This window comes from Triturus cristatus, chromosome 4_2, assembly GCF_964204655.1.
Source record: "Triturus cristatus chromosome 4_2, aTriCri1.1, whole genome shotgun sequence".
NCBI classification, from domain to species: Eukaryota; Metazoa; Chordata; class Amphibia; order Caudata; family Salamandridae; genus Triturus; species Triturus cristatus.
The window spans coordinates 924,026,020-924,044,623 of record NC_140586.1 but is presented as its reverse complement, the minus strand read 5'-3'; the positions used below and the strand labels follow the sequence as shown (position 1 = coordinate 924,044,623).

Below are 18,604 nucleotides of genomic sequence, written 5' to 3'. Positions count from 1 at the left end.
TCATTCTTTTGCTCACCATGCCACCCCAGTTTAGACCTGGCCATATGCAAATCAGTCTTGACTGTTCCCATGAGGCACAGGGTCAAGACTGATTTGCATGTGGCCAGGTCTAAACTGGGGTGGCATGGTGAGCAATGAATGATGGATTTAACCCAGATCTCTTGACTGGGGGTGAATGTTTTGATTTGTTCTGCATTCCGTCCATCAATTGTGTGTCTTTTGCTTTCTCGCCCAATGTAATTAAGGGCGTGTCTTAAAACACGTAAGCTAAAAATCAGTGCTTAGCACAGTGTGCTGCCCGACTTATATTTTGCTGCTTCTGTCATTGCATCCAGATATATGATACTCCCAGTAACATCATACCTACAACAAGTCAGGACTGTTGGCTTTGTCAATGGTTGTTAGTTGCATAAGACAACTAAGCAGCCACTATGGCCTGTATATAATATTGAAAAAGCTTCCACTTAAAGCCCTGGTGACACCACGACAATGTTGCTGCTACTGAGTTTCAAGAAGAGAAGGGAAACCCAGAGAGAAAATGCCTCTTTGAAGGATTCCCCTCCCCCTACAATACTCTCCTGGCATGATGTCATGTCTCAACTTCTCCACTATTAGCAAGAAGTGAGCAGTGTAGGCACGCACACATCGATGTGCCTGCTGTTACTGCAGTCGGGAAAAAAACGGACCAATTGTACCAGGGCACCAAACAGAGCCCGATAGGGACCCGTTTTGAGGCCCCCTTTAAAAAAACCTGCTGGTGCTCAGCACCGGTGAGAACCGGCCCACTTAAAGCCCTGCCCTACTCTCTCGGGATCCGGACCTCCAGCTCTGCAGCTTCCCCTCCCTTTACCCTTCCCCCCAGCTCCCAACATTGCTACTCTGTCTGATTCCAGACCTTTTGCCTGGCAGCTGCCCCCCAACATCTCCCACTCTCTCTGGATCCAGACCTCCAGCTCAGCATCTGCTCCCCCCAACACCCCCTTCTTTCTCTGGATCCAGACTTTCTGCACAGCAGCTACCCTCTCAGTCTGCAACATCCCTACTCTCTCTGAATCCAGACCTCCTGCCCAACATCTGCCCTCAACATACCCTACTCTTTCTGGAGCCAGACCTCCTGTCCAGCAGCTACCCCCAACATCCCCTACTCTCTCTGGATCCAGACTTCCTGTCCAGCAGCTACCCCCCAACAACTCCTAATCTCTCTGGATCCAGTCCTCTTGCTCATCAGCTGCTCCCCCCAACATCCCCTACTCTCTCTGGATCCAGACCTTCTGCCCAGCAGCTGCCCCAGACCCACCAACATTCCCTAATCTCTCTGGATCCAGACATCCTGCCTAATATCTGCCCACCTACATCCAGACCTCCTACCCAGCAGCCACCCCCCCAAGTTCCCAACATCTCCCTATTTTCTCTGGATCCAGACCTCAAGCCCAGTAGCTGCCCCCTCCCCCCCAGCTCCCAACATCCCCTACTTTGTCTGGGTCCAGACCTCCTGCCCAGCAGCTGCCCCCTCCCCACCAGCTCCCAACATATCCCTACTCTCTCTGAATCCAGACCTCCAGCCCAGCAGCTGCCCCCTCCCCCCCCCTCAGCTCCCAACATCCCCTACTCTCCCTGGGTCCAGACCTCCTGCCCAGCAGCTTCCCCCTCCCCCCCACAGCTCCCAACATCCTCTACTCTCTCTGGATCCAGACCTCCTGCTCATTATCCCCTCACATCTCCTCCTCCCCGAGGTGTATAGGGGTGAGGACTCTTTAGCAGCATCCCATGCTCCATGGAAAGGGGTCCACACTATCCTCTCAGCCACAAGACCTTGAAGGCTGATGCACCGGTGGCTGGGAGGCACCTGGAACGGAGGCTCAAGATAAGCGTTACTTACCTTCTGTAATCCTATTTCTGGTGGATCTCACTGCAGATGCCTCACCTGAGGACATTCCCAGGTGCAGCTCTGGATCCGGAGAATGTTCTGCTCCCATGTGCTGGTCAATGGCATCGTCTGGCTCCAATTTCACTCCATACAGCCAAGTGGTTAATTTGTGAAAAAATAAGTGCAGAGGCTCTCATGAGGAGGCAGGTTGCACCAGCCCATTGCTCCTATTAGCGCCGTCTAGAACAGGACCAAAAACTAACCAGGCAACCCTACAAGTGGAAAGACCAGAGCTGCGGGCTGTGGAGCTGGGGAACTAGGTTTAAGTCTCGGCGTAGGCTCAACATCCTGTGATTCTGGCAAATCACTTCAAATCCCTCTTCCTACCAAAAATTAATGTGTCAACTGGGGCTCATTAAAAGCACTCCAAAACGTTTGGTTTGAGTTTGAGCTATGAGTGCGGGTGTTGACGATTAAGTGCCGAGCACCGAAAACCACCGGCTCAAATTACGCATTGATACTGCTCAGGAAAGATAGTGGAGCCATTTATCAGTGCTACCCCTGCGCGCTGACTTCAGTTTCTTCCCTTTTCCTTTCCAAGCGCTTAGACACAAAGCACAAAATAATTGTTGGTGAAAGTGTGCTGATCACTAACTTGGGAGGATTTTAGATGTCAAAAAGAGGCCTCTCCACAGAATAGGGAGGTGGGCGGGCAGTGAGGAACCTGCGGTGAGAGTATCCACCAGGAAGAGTGTTACAGATAAGTACGATGTTCTTTTAATAGATACTTCTAACCTAAGATCCCTCACTTTAGAATAAATACCGAAGCAGTGCCTTCAAAGATGGGAGGAGTGTCTGTGGAGTGGACTCAAATGAATAAATCCTGCAGAACCAAGCGACAGAAGTGTCGTTCGTGCCGAGCCTGTCAGTCAAGGCAGCTGTGCTTCATTGCTTCATGAATGTATTCACCAATGTCCACATCGCAGGCTGGAGGTGGAAACGGCCTTTACAACGTGGCTTGAACCACGCTATGCCTTAACAATGCGGTCCGAACAACAGATGCATCCTTACAATGCATTCCTTTATCACGCAAGTCGTTACAACAATTTGCCTTAAGTAAAGAGTTGTTGGACTGATGTTGGAATTTAAGTAAAAAACCTTCCCTACTGCTGGGCCGACTGGAGTTTGAATAGTAAATTACACTTTTCCAAAGTCCATCGTTTTCCCGGAGGCAAGTCGTTGTAGCGACTTGCGTGGTAAAGGAACGCGGTGTAAATATGTACTTGTGGTTCGGACCACATTGTTAAGGCAGGGGTGGTAAACGCCTGTGTGGTTCAGACATACAACCGACTGGAGGATATCTTGGACTGGCACCCTTCACGCCAGCACATTGATAGCGACCGTGGCCCTGGTGGAATAGGCTCTCAGGCCTTCCAAGCCTTCGCTCCAGAAAATAAAATTGACCACTCAATTGGTCTTGGTATGACCAATGTAAAAACTTAAAGCCTTCTGGGCTACAAATGAACCTCTTTTGAGGGATGAGGGGGAGCAAAGAACCCCAGCTGAATGATGGCATGTCCAACTTGGGAGGAAGTCACAACCATAGGCACAAAGGGCACCAAAGTCCTCAGCACCAATTTGTTACGGAAGAAAGTGGTGTCGAACGGTTGCACCGGAAGTGCCTGCAGTTCACTCATGCAAGCTGATGTCATTTCAATGAGGAAGACAGTTTTTAGAGTCAAGAGACGCAGAGAGCAACTGTACATCGGCTCAAAGGGCGAACACGTGAGAAATGTCAAGACCAAGTTCAGGTCCCGCTAGAGCACCGCAAATGGTTTGGGAGGGAACACGTGGGTCAAACCTTTGATAGACCTCATCGCAACTGGTGATTAGAACAGGGACCATTGTCAGGCAAACAAAGAAAGGCTGAAAATTCTGACAAATAGCCTTACAGAGTGCCCCCCACAAGGCCTTGCTGGAGTAAAGAAAGATTTAAAAAAACAGAACCTCTGACAGCTTAGCTTGCAAAGGGGTCAATGCCACAGGCACCACACCAGGTAACACATTCATTTCAGAGCCCAGCACAGAGAGATATTGTCGAAGGGTGTCTGACAGTGACATCCACTTCAGACGACAAATCAAATAGCCAATGGCTGCAATAAGTTGCAGAGATTCAGGTACTGGACCCTGCCCCGTTGTTGAGGCAGAAGGTCCTCCCAAAGTGGCAGCTTGATCTGGGGCCCAGTCTCAATGCCTGTGAATACATCTAGGATTTCCCTCACTGGTGGAAAAAGCCACCTTGGTATGCAAACACCACTTAGGATCTGCCAGGCGACATCTGCTCAATTAGGGAAACAGTTGGAAACCCGCGGTCTTAACCATGAGTGTTCTGCCTCCGCAAGCTAAACCACCTTGCCTTAACGCACATATGCCTTAACCAAGCATATGCGTGGTCAAGGCAATGCGCGGTCTAGCTGATGGCCGCTGGGGATGGAAGCAGAAAGACCTCGCAGGAAGAGATCCGCGGTGAGGTAAGTGGGGCTGGGCAGTGGTTACGTGGGCTGGGGGTAGTTTTCTGGGCTGAGGAGACCTGTCAGGAGTAGTTTTGGCTGGGGGAGTTGTGTTAGTTTTGTGGGCTGGGGGAGTCGGGTAATTTTCTGGGCTGGGGGTGGGTCGGATAGTTTTTTGGGCTGGGGGTCAGGGTAGTTTTCTGGGCTGGGGTGGGTCATGTAGTTTTCTGGGCAGGGGGTTCGGGGTAGTTATCCTGTCTGGGGGGTGGGTCGGGGTAGTTTTCTGGGCAGGGGGGTGGGTCGGGGTAGTTTTCTGGACAAAGATGGGTTGGGGGTAGTTTTCTGGGCCGGGGAGGCCAGGGGTAGTTTTCTGGGATGGGGTGGTGGGGGGTTGTCAGGGCTGGGGGGGTTGGAGCTAGTTTTCAGGGCTGGGGGGGTCGGGGCAGTTTTCTGGGCAGGGGAGGGTGGTGCAGTTTTTTTTAATTAGGGGTTAGGGTACTAGGCCTCAGGGCAGGGGGAGGGGAATGGGTAGTGTGGGTAGTTTATAGGGCTTAGGGGAGGGCAGGTAATTTTTCGGATTGGAGGGATTGGGACGAGTAGTTTTTAGGTCTCGCCTGACCCAGCGAATGCGCTGGTCTGGCGAGACTTATTATGAGGGCTCCAAAAAGTGCTACCAGGCCAACCTAGAGCTACAGTGCATGTGCGCGCCGCGCTTGACCGCGATTACTTTCACTGTCGCGGCCGCACGGCAATTTTGATGTTTGATCGCGATCACTTTCACTTTCGCCAATGGGTCTCGCTTTTGGGACCTTATAAGCATTTAGTTATGCAACTGTTGCATGGCTAAACACTTATAAGGTCCCAAAGGCGAGACCTATTGGCTATGCTTGTTTAAAATAGGGGTTTGCCTAAGGGCAGTGGAAGGGTTAGGGGTAGTTGTAGGGACAGCGCAAGGGAGTGGGAGGGGGTCGAGGTAGTGTTTAAGGGTTTGGGACACCGTGGAGGTAGGGGTATTTGGGCCTCAGGGCGGGAAGGGGGTGGGGGGAGTTTGCAGCTTAGGGCAGGGGAGGGGGGTCGCGACCGTAGCCACGCATACCCCTTTACTATTCATACCTTAACCATGAAATTACGTGGTAAAGGCATGAGTGGTAAAGGAATGAGTGCTTAAGACGCATTCATGGTTTAGGCTGCATGGTAGAGGCACGCGTGGTTTATCCAGTCTAAACCGGAGGGACAGCAGGAGCGTCTTCCGGCCCCAACGGATGGCCCGTGCCTCCAGTAAGTTGATGTGCTGCAAGCCCTCCGCAGGTGATAGGAGGCCTCTGATCTTCACATACCACAGATGACCCCCCTCCACCGAGTAGCAACATGTCCGTCAACTTGAATCTCTGGTAATGCCTGTGGGGCTGCAGGGCCGGTATTTGAAACTACGCATCCTGCAAGTTCAAGGCCACCATCCAGTCCGTCGGGTCAAGAGCAAGGAGTGTCCATTCCACAGCAAGGCCTTCAGGAGTCGAAGCTTCAGGATAGGACAGCGGCCCGGATGTATGTCGTTACAACGCACACTTTTACAACGCATGCACTTACAACGCATTTTTTACAACGCAACATCCACTACAACGCATTCCATTACATAGCATGACACTACAACGCATTTTTAAAAACTACCTTTACAACGCATTCCATTACATCGCATACTACCTTTACAACGCATACCATTACAACGCATAATATTAAATTGCATTTAAGGTAAGTATTGGATAGTATAGGGGTAAAAATTACTATTCTAACTCCAGGGGGTGCAACAGTAGGGTAAGTGTTGGATTGCGTTGTAATGGTATGCGTTGTAAAGGTAGTATGCGATGTAATGGAATGCGTTGTAAAGGTAGTTTTTAAACATGCGTTGTAGTGTCATGCGATGTGATGGAATGCGTTGTAGTGGATATTGCGTTGTAAAAATTTTGTTGTAAGTGTAGTGCGTTGTAATAGTTGCGTTGTAAAGGTTGTTCACCCAGCGGCCCTGTCCTTTTTTAGGACGAGGAAGTATTGTAACAGCTACTCACCTTTCTCTGAATCAGGTACCTGCTCTGTGGCGCCCTTGGAGAGTCAGAGGTGCGCCCCCTGCAGCAGGCTGCTCCTCTGACATTCATTCTGGTGCAGGAGGAATATTGGGCAGGCAGGAGAAGAAGGGTAGGGCACAGATCAACTTGCAGGACATGACAGACCACCAGCCTGGAGGCAGAGCTCAATCCTGCCTTACATAGGTTGAGTGTGATCCGCTGAGGTCAAACCGAAGCGTTTTTTGGGGTGTTGTAGCAGGGCAAGTGGAATTGGAGGACTGGTTACCCTCCTTGCCTGTGTGATGCCTACTGGCACAGCCTCTGCAACCCTGACAGGACTGGGCTGCCTACTACATCACTGGCAGAGAAGGCTGTCGCTGCCTACAGGCTAGCCCCCTGAATAACTCCTAAACTTGCAGAAGCGATGGGGAAGTTGCTTTTATGGGCTCTCCAGCCCCGTGGAACGCGCTGTGGCTCGGCTATCCATAAAGCATTACAGATCCGAGTTCGCCTTTTCTCCGAAGAGATGAGACCCATCCAAGGGCATATCTGCCAGCGATGCATGGAGCCCGGGGCAAGAGTGGAAGCCTCTCCAGCAGTCAGTAAGGGACCAGTAACAGGTCCAAGGGAGGACCAGCTAGCTGTAACCTGGACAGAGACCCCTGCATTTCCAGAGCACACCAGAGTACGCAGGAAGCACACTCAAGCTGTCCAGCATGACCTCTCTAAATGCCTTGATCTGCTGTGAAGTCGACAAAGGCCTCGGGAACTTGGGGTGCATTAGGAGCAGCCGAGGTATCAGTTCTGTCACTCACTTATGGGTCCCACAGGGACTGCGCTGGTGAAGGGCTTGCACGTTGTAACTGGACTGGTTCCGCGGGGCCCGAACACTCATGGCCTCTGTTTCGATCATATCACATTTTCTCAAGTCTCTCTCGTGGGCAATCTTGTGTCTTTCTATAGATTTGCCTTTCATGCTCACTCGTATCAGCCGTAAAGGTAGATTCCTTGCTCACAGAAGGAAACAATATTTGGGGCATGATGTTTATGTCAGGACACTTCTGCCTACAGTTGTCTGACATAGAGCCCAGAGAAGGGTCCGCCTCCTGCTGTAAGCTTACTAACTCTATGATCATTCCCATGGCACAAGAACTCTAACTGGAAGCTGTGGCCTCAGCTTCCTTCTCAAAAGACCAAATGGGCTTTAAATAAAACCATGCAGGGATCCCTAAAGCTCACCTTTGATTCACAAGGAGCTACCTGAAGTCAGCAAGAGCTGCAGGCTGTGTTCCCATTTCTTAAGGTGCAAGGGGCCCCGGCTGCTTTCTTTTCTAGATGTTGAGAGACCAAGACACCGACATCAGCTCCACCAGCTTAGGAAAGACTCCAGGTGCCACTAGCAACACTACTCGCGACTCACGGGAGAAGCTTTGAAAAGGAGAGATCTTTACATTCGCCCTCAGGGGACAGAGGCGACGTCAACAGCATTGAGATGTGTGCCTCAAGAAACAGGTCAGACCCTACAAGGAATCCCAGTTTCATCACCCGGGCACATGCAGAGGGCAGCCACCAAGCCGCTGCCCGGACGTCTTGTGGACAATCAGATGCCCACTCTACCAGCACAATCTCTGCCATTGAAGAGCACAGTTTTACACTGCATGTCCACTTATCAAGAGTTCACAAGACAATCTGCCGAATTTAGTTTGATGAGATGGTTTTAACTTGCAGATGCATTCTGTGTCACCTGCCTGATTTTAAAGAAATTAACTCAATTTACTGCAGGAATACTCATTAAACAGCACAAAGAGAACCTGCTGAGACTCCACACGGATGGAGGTGGCAATCAATGGACTGAAAAGGAGGCTGCAAAATATTTTGTAATCAGTCTTGGATGAAGAAGGCTGTACATTTGTGCATCTCACTCCCCTTGACCTTATCCCAGAAGCTAGGGTTTGTTGGTGGTATCAAAGGCCTCTGGTGGAGCTAATGCAACCAGTGAGCCAACACCACCCTCACCACCAACACCGGCCTCCATATGCAAGTCCTCCACAATGGAGCCGATGTCACGTCTGTGTTAAGCAGAGGTCTAAAGCGCCTGAGCACCAGACCAAATATTTCAGGGTCCAGCACGAAGTGGGTAACCATAAAGACGTGATACGGGTGTGGTTACTCGGTGTGTGAAGTTGTACTCTGTATATATTTCTTATTTTCAAAAGTATGTCAACTTCATGAATTGGCTAAGCATTGAGGACACACAGTGGCTGAAAATTCTTACAAAGATTTTAGAGACAACATTTTTAAAAGTTACTCATCATGAAAAAAAGTTTTGGTGAGTTAAATCTAACACGAAACATTTTGTGGATATTGCGCCCTTGTGCACATTTTTTGCAAACGTCACTCTGTGAAATTGTGAAGTCTGACACCTTTGTACATTTGGTGGTAACCAGTTGTGTGCACCGTTCTTTTAACACTGGACTCACTAGTAAAGACCAGAGTTCATGATTCCTGCTCAGCTAAGACTCAGTGCCCCGAGGGAGTGTACCCCTGCGTACCCCATAGAATTATGTGTGGAATAAAGCAGTTCAACGTTTTGTAATTGTTTAATGTTACAAAAAAGCACATTTGCTGAAATGCCGATGATATTTTTGTGCACGTTTAATTTACAATTTTTGATAAAATGATTAAATAAGAATAAAAATCCTGACTCTTAGTGTATGATGATTGGACGAGGAAGCTTCCTTCCAGGCTAGTGGCTAGAGACAAGACTCCTGAAGTCAATCGATCAGACTCGTGTCACTCATCTGTGTGGAGCTGATCGGTTTTATTTGTACACATTCTTCACCTGGTCAATATTAAATGAATACGTTTAACCACTGATTTAGACTGATATCCAAGTAGAGAGGACAAGTATACCCTGGAACAGACCATATTTGCAATGGGCTGCAGGTGGTATTTACACAGGGCTGTGGGTGTTATTTGCACTGGGCTGCGGGTGGTATTTGCCCTGGGCAGAGGGTGGTATTTGCAATGGGCTGTGGATGGTATTTGCACTAGGCTGGGGGTGGTATTTGCACTAGGCTGGGGGTGGTACTTGCACTGGGCAGCAGTGATATTTAGGCTGGGCTGTGGCTGGTATTTGCACTGGGCTGTGGGAGGTATTTGCACTGGGATGCGGGTGGTATTTGCACTGGGCGGCAGGTTGTATTTGCACTGGGCGGCTGGTGGTATTTGCACTGGGCGGCTGGTGGTATTTGCACTGGGCTGCAGGTGGTATTTGCACTGGGCTGCGGAAGTTATTTACACTGGGCTGCGGGTGGTATGGGCTGCAGGTGTGTTTGCACAGGGCTGCGGGTGGTATTTGCACTGGGCTGCGGGAGGTATTTGCACTGGGATGCGGGTGGTATTTGCACTGGGCGGCAGGTTGTATTTGCACTAGGCGGCTGGTGGTATTTGCACTGGGCTGCAGGTGGTATTTGCACTGGGCGGCGGGTGGTATTTGGACTGGGCTGTGGGTGTATTTGCACTGGGCTGCGGGTGGTATTTGCACTGGGCTCAGGGTGGTATTTGCACTGGGCTACGGGTGGTATTTACACTGGGCTGCGGGTGGTATTTTCAATGGGCTGCGGGTGGTATTTGCACTGGCCTGTGAATGGTATTTGCACTGGGCTGCGGGTGATATTTGCACCAGGCTGGGTGTGGTATTTGCACAGGGCAGTGGTGGTATTTAGACTGGGCTGTGCCTGGTATTTGCACTGGGCGGGGGGTATTTGCTCTGGGCTGTGGGTGGCATTTGTACTGGGCTGCGGGTGGTATTTGCACTGGAGGTGGGTGGTGTTTGCACTGAGCTGCAGGTGGTAATTGCAGTGGGCTGTGGGTGGTATTTGCACTGGACTGCGGTGGTATTTGTCGTGAGCTGCAGGTGGTAATTGTACTCGGCTCTGGGTGGTATTTGCACTGGGCTGTGGGTGGTATTTGCACTGGGCGGCGGGTGGTATTTGGACTGGGCACTGGGTGGTATTTGCACTGTGCAGCGGTGGAATTTAGACTGGGCGCTGTCTGGTATTTGCACTGGGTTCTGGGTGGTATTTGCACTGTGCTGCGGGTAGTATTTGCGCTGGGCGGCGGGTGGTATTTTCACTGTGCTGCAGGTAGTATTTACACTGGGCGGCGGGTGGTATTTGCACTGGGCAGCGGTGGTATTTGGACTGGGCTGTGGCTGGTATTTGCACTGGGCTGCAGGTGGTATTTGCACTGGGCGGCGGGTGGTATTTGCACTGGGCGGCGGGTGGTATTTGCAATGGGCTATGGGTAGTATTTGCACTGGGTGGAATTTGCACTGGGCTGCATGCGATATTTGCACTGGGCTACAGCTGGTATTTGCACTGGGCGGAGGGTGGTATTTACACTGGGCTACATGTGATATATGCACTGGGCTGTGGCTGGTATTTGCACTGGGCGGCGGGTGGTATTTGCACTGTGCGGCGGGTGGTATTTGCACTGTCCTCTGGGTGGTATTTGGACTCGGCTGCAGGTGGTATTTGCACTGGGCGACGGGTGGTATTTGCACTGGGCGGCGGGTGGTATTTGCACTGGGCTGCAGCTGGTATTTGCACTGGACTGCATCTGGTATTTGCCCTGGGTGGCAGGCGGTATTTGCACTGAGCTGCAGGTGGTAATTGCACCTGCTTTAATAAATAAATGGGAGCAGCTTTCATAAACAATGTTTGCCACCATTTTGTAAAAATTTTTGCCACTCGCATACTTGTGAGCAGGGAATTTAGCACCAGATGTAACCTGGTGATAGTGCAAGTGCTAATGACCGGTCTGTGCTTTCTTTGTTACTTTAAGCATCAGATGCACTCGAATTCTACTAAAATAGAGAAAAAAAGTAAAGGACTATGACATAAGTGCAAATTTGTAGGGCATGAATCCTTTCCAGAGCGGAGCTAAACGAGATGCACCAAGGCAGCCATTTTCTCGTTGATGTGGGAAGCCATTTTACACTGGCTGTGGGAAGCCATTTTACACTGGCTGTGGGAAGCCATTTTACACTGGCTGTGGGAAGCCATTTTTACACTGGCTGTGGGAAGCCATTTTACACTGGCTGTGGGAAGCCATTTTACAATGGCCCGGGGAAGCCATTTCACAATGGCCATGGTAAGCCATTTTACAATGCCCAGGGGAAACCATTATACAACTACAGTGGGAGATTCTAGGAACAAAGAAACCCATGGGGAAGCAACGTCCAATCAGAGAGCCTGCTCATCACCTAGACAGAGGTGCCCTAAGTAACCCTCTTCGAAGTTCATCCCTTACTGGTTGAACGGGCAGAGTCTGCTTTCACGCAATCAGAGATCTTTTGGGCCAAATTTGAACACACTATTTGTTGCTCTTTAAATAAAGTCTTTTTGCATGGCTAACATGTTCTTTTCTGCATCTTCTCTGCTCCTCCACTCAGGACAGGAAGGGGCATATTATCAAAGTCCATCTCGCCGCTTTTTTGACTTTAAAAGCCAAAAAAGCGGTGATAATATTATCTCCCTATCAACAACGTGGCGCTAACATGCATTAGCGCATGTTAGCTGCCGTTTTTGTAAAGCCACGCTTCTTAGTGATATACATCGCTAATGAGATGCAAGGAAGGCGTTCCTGACCATTACTCCATGTAAATAATCGCTAACAAGGTTTCACGATATTTACAAGCGTGGAGCATATCCGCGAAGCGATGAAAAAAGCCGTGCTAACCGCGGTTTTCGCCGGGATCTAACGCCTGGTAAAACCCTGACTAAGCTATCTGTAATATGGGAGGTGGATTTACAGGTTAAGTCTACTCTCCCATATTATCAATCATTCCCTTAGCACTGTGAAATCATCGCTTGATTTCACGCGCTATTGCCCATTATCGCCGTCTATCGCTGGTTTTCACATCGCCATTCAGCAAAGCGTTGCTAATACGCCGCTAACACGGCGATGTGAATCAGCGATAGACGGTGATAATGGTAAACGCGAAAAGCGCGATTTGCAATGTTTATTGCATTACCTTGATAATTTGCCCCGAAGTCTCCAATTTGAAATTATCGCTAGAAATGGCCAGATGCAGTTTGAACACCTTCTCCCAGAGCAGGCTGCTCTTTGCTTGAACTCAGCTGTATAAACTCTACGCTTAGTTTCATTTCAAACACTTGGCTTTTTTCATTTCATGCTCTTCATATTGTTCTTCTTGCATCTTTTAACCACTTGCACTTCTGGATGTGATGTTGCAGATTTGGCCCCTGACGCTGCTCAGCTGCTTCTAGGGGGAAGTCAAAGAAATAAAGGTCCTGATCACGATCTTGGCGGACAGGGTTTCTCCATCACAAACATGATAGCCCATTCGCAAAATTATAATTCCATTATATCCTATAGAACTTGTAATACGGCAGATGGAATATCCGTCACATTGGTGACAGAGTATTCTATCCACCAAGATTGTAATCTGGGCAAAAATGTCCAGGTGAGGGATCGCTCCCTGCGTCAGCTCTGGGCATCGCTGAAGCTCGATCGCGACTCTCGCATGTCCTGTGCCTCAGAGTGAGGACTCTTTCTATGTCCATGACATCCTCACTGGAAGGAAAGGTGTGTACCTTTTAATTTACTCACCCCACACTATCCTCTGTCTTATCACACTTTATGAAGTCATATGACAAATGTTAGTAAGTTCATTAAAGCTGTCATTGGATTGGACAAGACGAATCCACCACATCTGAAACCCAACCTGGTCTTCCCTCCCCTATGCTACCTCTATTCCATGTTGTCTTCTGACCTTTAACCTCCACATATTCATGGCCTCCTTCTTCTACACTGCCTCTCCTGTGGACTTCAACCCGATAAATCAGCCCAACATAACACCACATCGTGATGACACAATCCATCGTAGTGCACCTAAGTCTCTTACCCTATACAACCATACAACCCTAAGCCCCCACCCCTTCATTTACGAGATGAAGAGTTAAGAACAAAGCGCATTTCAAGCACAAAAGGATATTCAATTGGAAAATTAATTGTAGTGTAAATGTTCAATCTAGCAGGACTTTCACTCAGTTCCAGAAGTAATCAGATGGATTGCTGTAGCACCACCCCCCAGCGTCCTCTCAAGTGATGACAAGGCCTGGGAGACTTTCACCCAGGTCCAGGAGTGGTCAAGTGGACTGTTGTGGTGCCACACCCCAGCACCCTCTCATGTGATCAGAAGGTCTGGGAGTCTTTCACACAGTTCCAGGATTGGTCAACTGGATTGCTGTAGCGCCACGCCCCTGCTCCCTCTCAAGCGATGACAAGGTCTGGGAATCTTTCACTCAGTTCCAGGAGCGGTCGGGTGGATTGTTGCCGCACCACTTCCCAGCGTCCTTTCAAGCGATGACAAGGTCTGGGAGTCTTTCACTCAGTTCCAGGAGTGGTCAGGTGGATTGTTGCCGCACCACGTCCCAGCATCCTTTCAAGCGATGACAAGGTCTGGGTATCTTTCATTCAGTTCCAGGAGTGGTCAAGTGGACTGTTGCGGCGCCACACCCCAGCGTCCTCTCAGGTGATGACAAAGTCTGGGTATCTTTCACTCAGTTCCAGGAGTGGTCAGGTGGATTGTTGCGGTGCCACACCCCAGCGTCCTCTCAGGTGATGACAAGGTCTGGGAGTCTTTCACTCAGTTCCAGGAGTGGTCAGGTGGATTGTTGCAGTGCCATGCCCCAGCATCATCTCAAGAGATGACATGGTCTGGGAGTCTTTCACTCAGTTCCACGAGTGGTTGGGTGAATTGTTGCGGCGCCATGCCCCAGAGCCCTCTCAGGTTATGACAAGGTCTGGGAGTCTTTCACTCAGTTCCACGAGTGGTTGGGTGAATTGTTGCAGCGCCGCGCCCCAGAGCCCTCTCAGGTGATGACAAGGTCTGGGAGTCTTTCACTCAGTTCCAGGAGTGGTTGGGTAGGCTTTTGTGGGGTGTCCTTTCAAATGATGCCAAGGTGTGGGAGGACTTGAGGTGTTAGGAACCCCTATCACCTCAGATGGTGGCCAGAGGTGCGATGTGTCAAGGTGTTGAGATCTTCTGGCACCTCATATGTTCAAGTAACTTGCAGCGCCAGGTTTTGGTGGCGGATCGGCTGGTGAAACAGATCTGCAAAATTAGAGCTGTGAGGAGCCGCTGATGTCTCAGACATTGAATGCATCTGTGATTTGTCTTGTGAGGTTCCAAGACCACCACCGGTTTGGAGGTCTGGAGGCACTTCATGCATCATGTGTCACTGCTGCCTCAGAAACTGGTTTGGACCAGGAGAGTTGAGGTGTTAGGACTCAATCGTAATTGGTGAATATGTGTAAGAGGTGTCCTGGTATCACCCACTTGCGCCTCACCTGGTGAACTGGCCCGGTGAGCAGAAAGGGCAGGATACAGCAGTGTCTCAGATGGTGAAAATGTGTGAGAGGTATCCATGTAGTACTCACTTGCACTTCAGATGGTGAATCGGTCCGAAGAGGAGAGATGGCAGGACCCAGTAGTGTATCTGATGGTGAACAAGTGTAAGAGTGTCGGACCCACTTGCACTCTATGTGGTGAACTGATCTGGGAAGTAGAGATGGTAAGACACAACAGTGCCTCAGATGGTAAACATGTATAAGAGGAATGTCAGTGGAACCCACTAGTGCCTCACATGGTGAAATGGTCCGGGGAGCAGAAATGGCAGGACATAGCAATGTCTCAGATGGTGGACATGTGTAAGAGGTATCTTGGAAGGAGACACCTGAGCCTCACATGGTGAAATGGTCCGGAGAAGAAAGATGGCGGGACCCAGCGATATCTCAGATGGTGGACATGCGTAAGAGGTATCTTGGAAGGAGACACCTGAGCCTGAGATGGTGAAATGGTCCAGGGAGGAGAGATGGCAGGACCCAGAGATATGTCACATAGTGGACATGTGTAAGAGGTAACTTGGATGGACACACCTGAGCCTCAGATGGTAAACTGGTCCAGTGAGTAGGCGCTTGCCGGACCCAGCAGCCTCTCAGATGGTCAACAAGTGTAAGAGGTATCCTAGTTAGACCCTCAGATAGTAAACAGCTCTGTGAGTTCTTGCCTTAGGTCCCACTGGCACAACAGATGCCAAACAGGTCCGTGATGTGATGCTTTCGACCCCACAGGTCCTTCAGACAGTGAAGAGATCATCCCCATCCTCTTCCTCTTGCAGCGTATCACTTGGCTGGATGTAGTTGTCCTCAATGAAGCCATCATCATCCTCTGCCTGAGGGAAGGCCTGGTGTCGCCCGTCCACCTGCCTCCTCGCCAGGGTGGCGTCTGAGAGATCCGCCTCAGACTGATGCATGGAGTCACTCTCAGGAAGAGGCTGGTGTCGATAACTGGCAAAGTAGCGGTGGAAGATCTTGCATTTGGCAACAATGGCGATGAGGACGGAGATGCTGATGGCAGCAGCGATGAAGCCCACTAGGTACGGCCAGCTGCTCCCACCCGCAGCTGTCGGCAGCTCAGTTGTAGATGGTAGGCCTGCTGTGGAGAGAGACACAGAACAGGAAGAGGTAGTCAAAATTGTGTACAGAAGAGAATAACTTTATACCTATCAGTTAATTGCACTGAATGAATGACAGAACCCTTTTAAAAATGTTAATTTGTGCTTTAATTAATATTGGTGAATTAAAATTCTTAGAATACTTCAATAAAACAATTTGTTTTCAATAATTCATGAATATTATCAAAATTATCTCTCTGCATTTGATGAACTGAACTCTACACGTTTCAGAATTAACACCTCTTTATTAGAGGTAATTGAGGAAAAATGCAGCATTTAAAGAACATATCATTTTTAACTATGATGTTACAATACAATAATCCAAAATATATAAATGATCAGTTTGTGTTAAGTCTTGACTGTTAACGCCTGTCCTGTAACTGTTCTGTGAAGGTTGAGCTTCTATGCAGCGTCAGGAGATCTGCCCTCAGCAATACTTTTGCCTCTTGATGCACGGACATCTCCAGCGGCATCATATACCAAGGCTGTCTCACTTAAGTGGCAACCAATAGGATGAGGGTCATGGACTTCCACCTCACTCTCCTCCCAACACATAGAATACAAAGCAGTGGGTAAAGGTGTGAGCAAATATCTCTGACTAGTTCATCAATAGTGCATCGCCCATGGACGAAGGATCTGGGTTCTTGGAGTAGAAATGTGTTCATTTTGAGTTGTCACAGTGACAAACAGATAAATTGTGGGACGGCCCCATTTGTGGCAGTACCTGAGAAGTGCTTGGGGATTCATGTCGCACTCGTGGACTTGTTGAGGCGTCCTGCTTGAGAAGTCTCAAATTCGCTGTCCATCCCCCCCCCAAAAGATACTACATCAGAAACAGAATACAGTTCCGAATAGACCAATGCTATATCTTTTGGGCTAGTGCCGACAGCTGTGGCAAGGGGGTCCCTCCATGCTTCTGGATGTAATACATTGCTGTCATGTTGTCCATCTCTATGAGGACTGTCGTACCTCGAACATGAGTATAACGTGCTTTGAGAGACAATTGAATTGCCATGAGCTCCAAATAATTAATACGATAGCCCTGATGTTCCAGCATCGAGGTATTCTGTACAGGCATGTGGTCATGGTGTGCTCCCCCCCCCATGAGTGAGGTATCAGTGTTAATGGTCACCTGTGGTTGAGGTCCCAGAAAAGGCCTGTCTAGAAACAAGTTCTTGTCATTCCACTAAAGAAGAGTGTGCTGGCAGGGCCGGACTGGGAACGCAAATCAGCCCTGGCAGTTAAGTCGGACCGGCCGTGGCGGGGTGGGGGGGCTCTGTCGGGAAACACTGCTGCTGCTTTTGGTACAGGGGGCAATATTGCAGCACTGCTGCAAAACCGCCCCCTGTACCAATACCGGCCTCCACTGTTCCAAAACAATCCCCCACCCTTCCGGCCCACCGGGAAAACACCCGGTGCCCGCTATGGACAGTCCAGCCCTGGGTCCTGGGCTGTATTAACACTAGGTCTTCCCACTGACCCGTTTGTGACCATTGCCTTGCAAGACACTCTTGCAGTGTGCACATGTGAAATCTTGTGTGTTGCACAACTGCTACACATGAAGCCATCATCCCCAACATCAACAAATTCATTACAATCCTCACTCTAAGGGGACGTAATATCTGAAAAGCAGACCGTGGCCTCTGGAATGCCATCACCGTCTCCAGATTTGGGTAGGCCTTTCCTGTCCGGGATTTTAACAGAGCCTCCAGAAACAGTTGGATGCGCTGTGGCGGGAGATGCAACCTTTTTGCATTGACTGTGTACCCTACCCTTTGTATCGACGACACTGCTGCCCGAGTGTGTGCTAGGCATTGTTCTCAGCTGCCGCGCTTTATAAGTTAATTATCCAGATATGGGAAGATGTGAAAGGCGTTTCTGCAAAGACGTGCAGCCACCACTGGTAGAGATTTGGTAAACACTCTTGGGGCTTTGTGGCTCGGAAAGGTAGAGGTTTAAATCAGTAGTGTTGACCACTTACCACAAAGTGCACGTAGCAGTGATATTCCTGATGTATGACGATCTAGAAGTATTTGTCCTTCAGGTTGAGGGTCACCACGTGATCCTCGTGCTGAGTAGTGGGATGACGTCCTGCATGGGGGTCATTTTGAAGTGCTCTTACAGAACTTACTAGTTATGGGGCCTTAGATCTCGGATAGGTGCAAAGTTCGATTCTTTTTTGGAAACGGGAGTAGAGGGTGTAGGCCCCTTGGCCCTGCTGATGAGGGTACATCCCTTCGATGGCACTCTTGTCGAGCAGTGCCTCTACTTCTTCCTGGAAAAGTCATAGATTGTCTTGACTCACCTCAGGGTGACGAGGTGGTATGTTTGATGGCATCGTGTGGAACTCTGGGGAGCGCCTATGCTGAACCACCAAGAGCAACCATTTATCGGAGGTTATTTCCTCCTACTGCAGAAGGAAAAACCTCAGACTTTCCTCAACAGGTGTTGTGTGATCTGGGCAAAGACAGGCAAGTCACTGCTTACAGGTAGAGGTTGTTGGAACCACCTCTACTCTTGCCGCTGCCATGGTAGCCACCACTGCCAAAGGGCAAGGGTCCCTGTGTGCCCTGAAAGGACTGCAGTGAATTGAGAAGGAGCAGATCATTTTGGAGCTTC

The 18,604-nt window shown here is 49.6% G+C and overlaps 1 protein-coding gene across 1 annotated transcript in view; it reads right to left on the bottom strand.

The window, feature by feature from the left end:
* Window positions 1-9,021: 9,021 nt before the first annotated feature.
* The window catches only part of C4_2H1orf210 (chromosome 4_2 C1orf210 homolog), a 200,707-nt gene continuing 191,124 nt past the window's right edge, over window positions 9,022-18,604 (bottom strand). Inside the window, exon 3 of the mRNA XM_085602981.1 lies at window positions 9,022-15,966. Coding sequence (XP_085459107.1) covers window positions 15,608-15,966 — 359 coding nt within the window. The 3' untranslated portion in view covers window positions 9,022-15,607. The remainder of the gene's footprint in view (window positions 15,967-18,604) is intronic.